Source organism: Centruroides sculpturatus, unplaced genomic scaffold (assembly GCF_000671375.1).
Source record: "Centruroides sculpturatus isolate CEXI.00-Female unplaced genomic scaffold, Cexi_2.0 scaffold4760, whole genome shotgun sequence".
Lineage (NCBI taxonomy): Eukaryota > Metazoa > Arthropoda > Arachnida > Scorpiones > Buthidae > Centruroides > Centruroides sculpturatus.
The window spans coordinates 1-3,357 of NW_019389169.1; the positions used below are offsets into that span (position 1 = coordinate 1).

The 3,357-nt window shown below is 31.5% G+C and overlaps 1 protein-coding gene across 2 annotated transcripts in view; it reads left to right on the forward strand.

Moving 5' to 3' along the window:
- Positions 1–1,872: 1,872 nt before the first annotated feature.
- LOC111617186 (nicotinamide N-methyltransferase-like) overlaps positions 1,873–3,357 on the forward strand; it is a 3,955-nt gene continuing 2,470 nt past the window's right edge. For both annotated transcript variants that reach the window (XM_023358516.1, XM_023358515.1), the window contains exons 1-2: positions 1,873–2,044; positions 2,765–2,972. In XM_023358516.1, the coding sequence (XP_023214284.1) occupies positions 1,897–2,044; positions 2,765–2,972 (356 nt within the window). In that variant the 5' untranslated portion in view covers positions 1,873–1,896. The remainder of the gene's footprint in view (positions 2,045–2,764; positions 2,973–3,357) is intronic.

Below are 3,357 nucleotides of genomic sequence, written 5' to 3' on the forward strand. Positions count from 1 at the left end.
CTATATATTAATAATTAAAAATTAATTTATATTTCGAGGCAGCAGGTAACTTTTTGAACCTTATATACAGACATAATTCTTATTTGTACTTATTTTGGCATATACTTTATTTGATCTTTGTGTACAACTAAAATTCATAAATTAAGTCATAAATTAAGTAATTTATACATCGTCTTTACAATTTATCGAAAAAATCTCGGGAAGATTTGATCAATAGAACTGACTGTTACTTATAATAAGCTCAAAAATAATTGAAAAATTTGCACTACCGAGAAAAGACCGTAAACGATTAACTATATTTTTGTTATTAAGATTAGTCAGTACTAAATATAGTGATTACATGAGTATAACTTATAACTTATTTGTGTCTCATTAAAGGATATGAATGAGAGAGAGTAGTTGATGGAACATTGTACGCCTGTAAATGAGATGGTGCGGGTTGCGAGGCCAGTTGTACCCTTCAAAAATAGCAGCTCTCATTAAACTATCCCTAATGTGATTGTACCTATTGCAGCGAAAAACTAAGTGAAGTGGTGTTTGGTTTTCCCGAATACCACAATCGCATTGTGAATTGTCCCCGAGGTTAAATCTATGCAAGTATTGCTTAAAATTGCCGTGTCCTATAAGTAGCTGAGTCAGGATGGAACTGAGGTAAAAGTGTCAAAGAGTCGCAGTAGTGTCACCCTTGGGGATGAAAATATAGGTGAGCCTATCAGTGGTGCCACGGTCCCAGCGGTCTTGCCAGAGAATGAAGATTTGCTTCTTGACGCGATTGTTGATGTACGTGGTAGGAATGTAACTGAATGTACTAGTGACTGAAGACTTTGCAGCTTGTTTGGCAAGACGGTCAGCGGTCTCGTTGCCGAGAATCCCGCATGACCCGGGATCCATTGGAAATCTATTCTAATGTTGTCTAAGTGTCTGAGAATGTGGTGTATGAGATGGACGAGTTTTAAGCGGCTATCAGACTTGGCAATCCCGTGTAAAGCTACCCTACTGTCAGAATAAGTGGGACAGCGTAAATAGTGTCTTTTGTCCTTCCTACACCTAATGTGAATTAAGTTCGTATAATGAGCAGCGTGTACCTAGATGGAAACAAGCGTTGTGGAGCTCGTAGCCTAAGTTGGAGTGAACTACAAAAGCGGCACCCACATCGTCACCCATCTTGGAACCGTCAGTGTAAATCCTAAACATGGGATGATCATCTGGATTTTTGAAGTAAACGGCTGGTATTACTACTAATTTCACGTTTCTCGTTATTACAAGGTTTTGGAATTGCGACATCTGTTTAACTCCCGACAGATTGCTTCCACATATACATTTGGGTTAAAATTAAGTTATAAAACATAAAACTAGTGAAAAACCTCACGTCTTTTTTTCTTCCGCATTCCGTATTAAATCAGAGACCAAGACTTTAAAACAGCTATTTTTTATATTCTTTCTTTTTTTATATATATCATGCATCGAAAATCTCTTTTTAATTCGATTTTTATCAATTTTTTGACTTCTTTAAAATAAACGACCTACATTTGGATTTATAGAACTGCAATTATACTTATATGCCACATTTTTCTTTTCCTAATTTATTGTAGTTATTGTCATATTTTTATTTATTGTATTCTGTTCTGGCACCAGATTACAAGATTTGAATTTGATTTGAACTTACGAAAAGAGAGATTTCTTCGCTGCACAATCGACCTAAACCATTAAAGTAGATACTATCATAATTGCATAAATCAATTTAATGCTTTTTGTATAGTTATTGTGTTTATTATTATACTGTATTTATATATAGGTTTATATTGTTTTTTTACTTGCTGTTGTTATAATGATATTTATTTAATGCAGACTTACTCTTTAATTTAGACTCGCTTGTGCACATTATAAACAGCAGTAATGGAAATTGACTCTGGTGATAAATATGCTTTCTCCAAATTGTACAAAGATCGAAATTTTACCGACAATTATCGAAGTAATGTTCTCAATAAAGTGATAGAAATGGAAGAATTTGCTTCATTTTGTCTGCATCAAATATTTCGCGATGGTAAGTTTTAATTTAAATAACAATTCACGCTGGTAAATATTTCTCTAATAAAATCACTTAAATCTATTAGACAAGGAAAAATTCACGAAATCAAAAAATTCTATTATTAAATAATAAATTGACATAATATAACGAATAATAACATGTATTTATGTTTAATTGATTATTTTGTAGAGAAAATAAATTATATTTTAATTACACAGTACTGTACTGTACATAGGCTTGCTTATGGCTCTAATAATTATCATACAAAAAAAATTATTAAAGTTTTTCTCGTGGAATGACTCTATTATGTAATTCTGTAATAATTACGTATAATTTCAAAATAATAATTAAAATTTTATTGTAAGAAAAACGACTAGATTACAGATTTAGACAAATTACACTCTGATTAATTGTTTAATAGCCGAGCATTTTAATTTTATTGTTGAAATATAATAATAAAAATTATATTAAATTTGGTAACCCGCACCTGTTCTGAATATGTCATACAAATATCAAAATAAATAATATACATTTTAATGATATTATTTGAATTTTATATGAAAATTCATGTAGGAAAATTTGAAGAAATTTGTATTGAAACGTCTTTTTATGTTTTTATTTTAAAGATAATCTCGAGTTGGCAGTTTCCTATTCTAATGAAACAATACAAAAAATTCATTTAGTGTTTTGATTCATTTTGAGAACTAAAGTAAATCTTTCTTTTCATTGTAACAGAAGCCTTTCGAGGGAAGAGAATTCTTGACGTAGGATGTGGCCCGACCGTTCACAGAATGGCAGCCCCGAGTAAATATTTCTCGGAAATTGTTTTGTCTGATTATACCCAGCACAACCGTAAAGCTGTTCAAGAATGGTTAAAAGACGAATCATCGTCGAAGGATTGGGATACTTTGATGCGAATGGAAGCATTACTTGAGGGATATGGGTATGTTTTACGAAATTAATTTAATTACGTATAGAATTTATTAAGTACAGTAATACCCCGAACTTATGCGATAGATGGGACCGAGCGGTAACCGCGTAAGTCGAATTCGCGTAAGTCGGGGTATAATTTCGCATATAAATGCATACAAATAATTTTCAATTGGGGCCGGAGATTAAAGAAAACAATAATTTAGAAAAAAATGTTTAATAAAATCTTAGATAATACATATGTATAACAAATTATATTATTATACAATTTTTCAAATTAACTTGATTATCAAACCATAATTTTAACATTGTTTCCATCTCAGCGATAATACCGTGACGTTTACGAATGATGCTCGAATTTAAAGATTGAGCATTTTTTACAGCTTCGAGAATTTTTT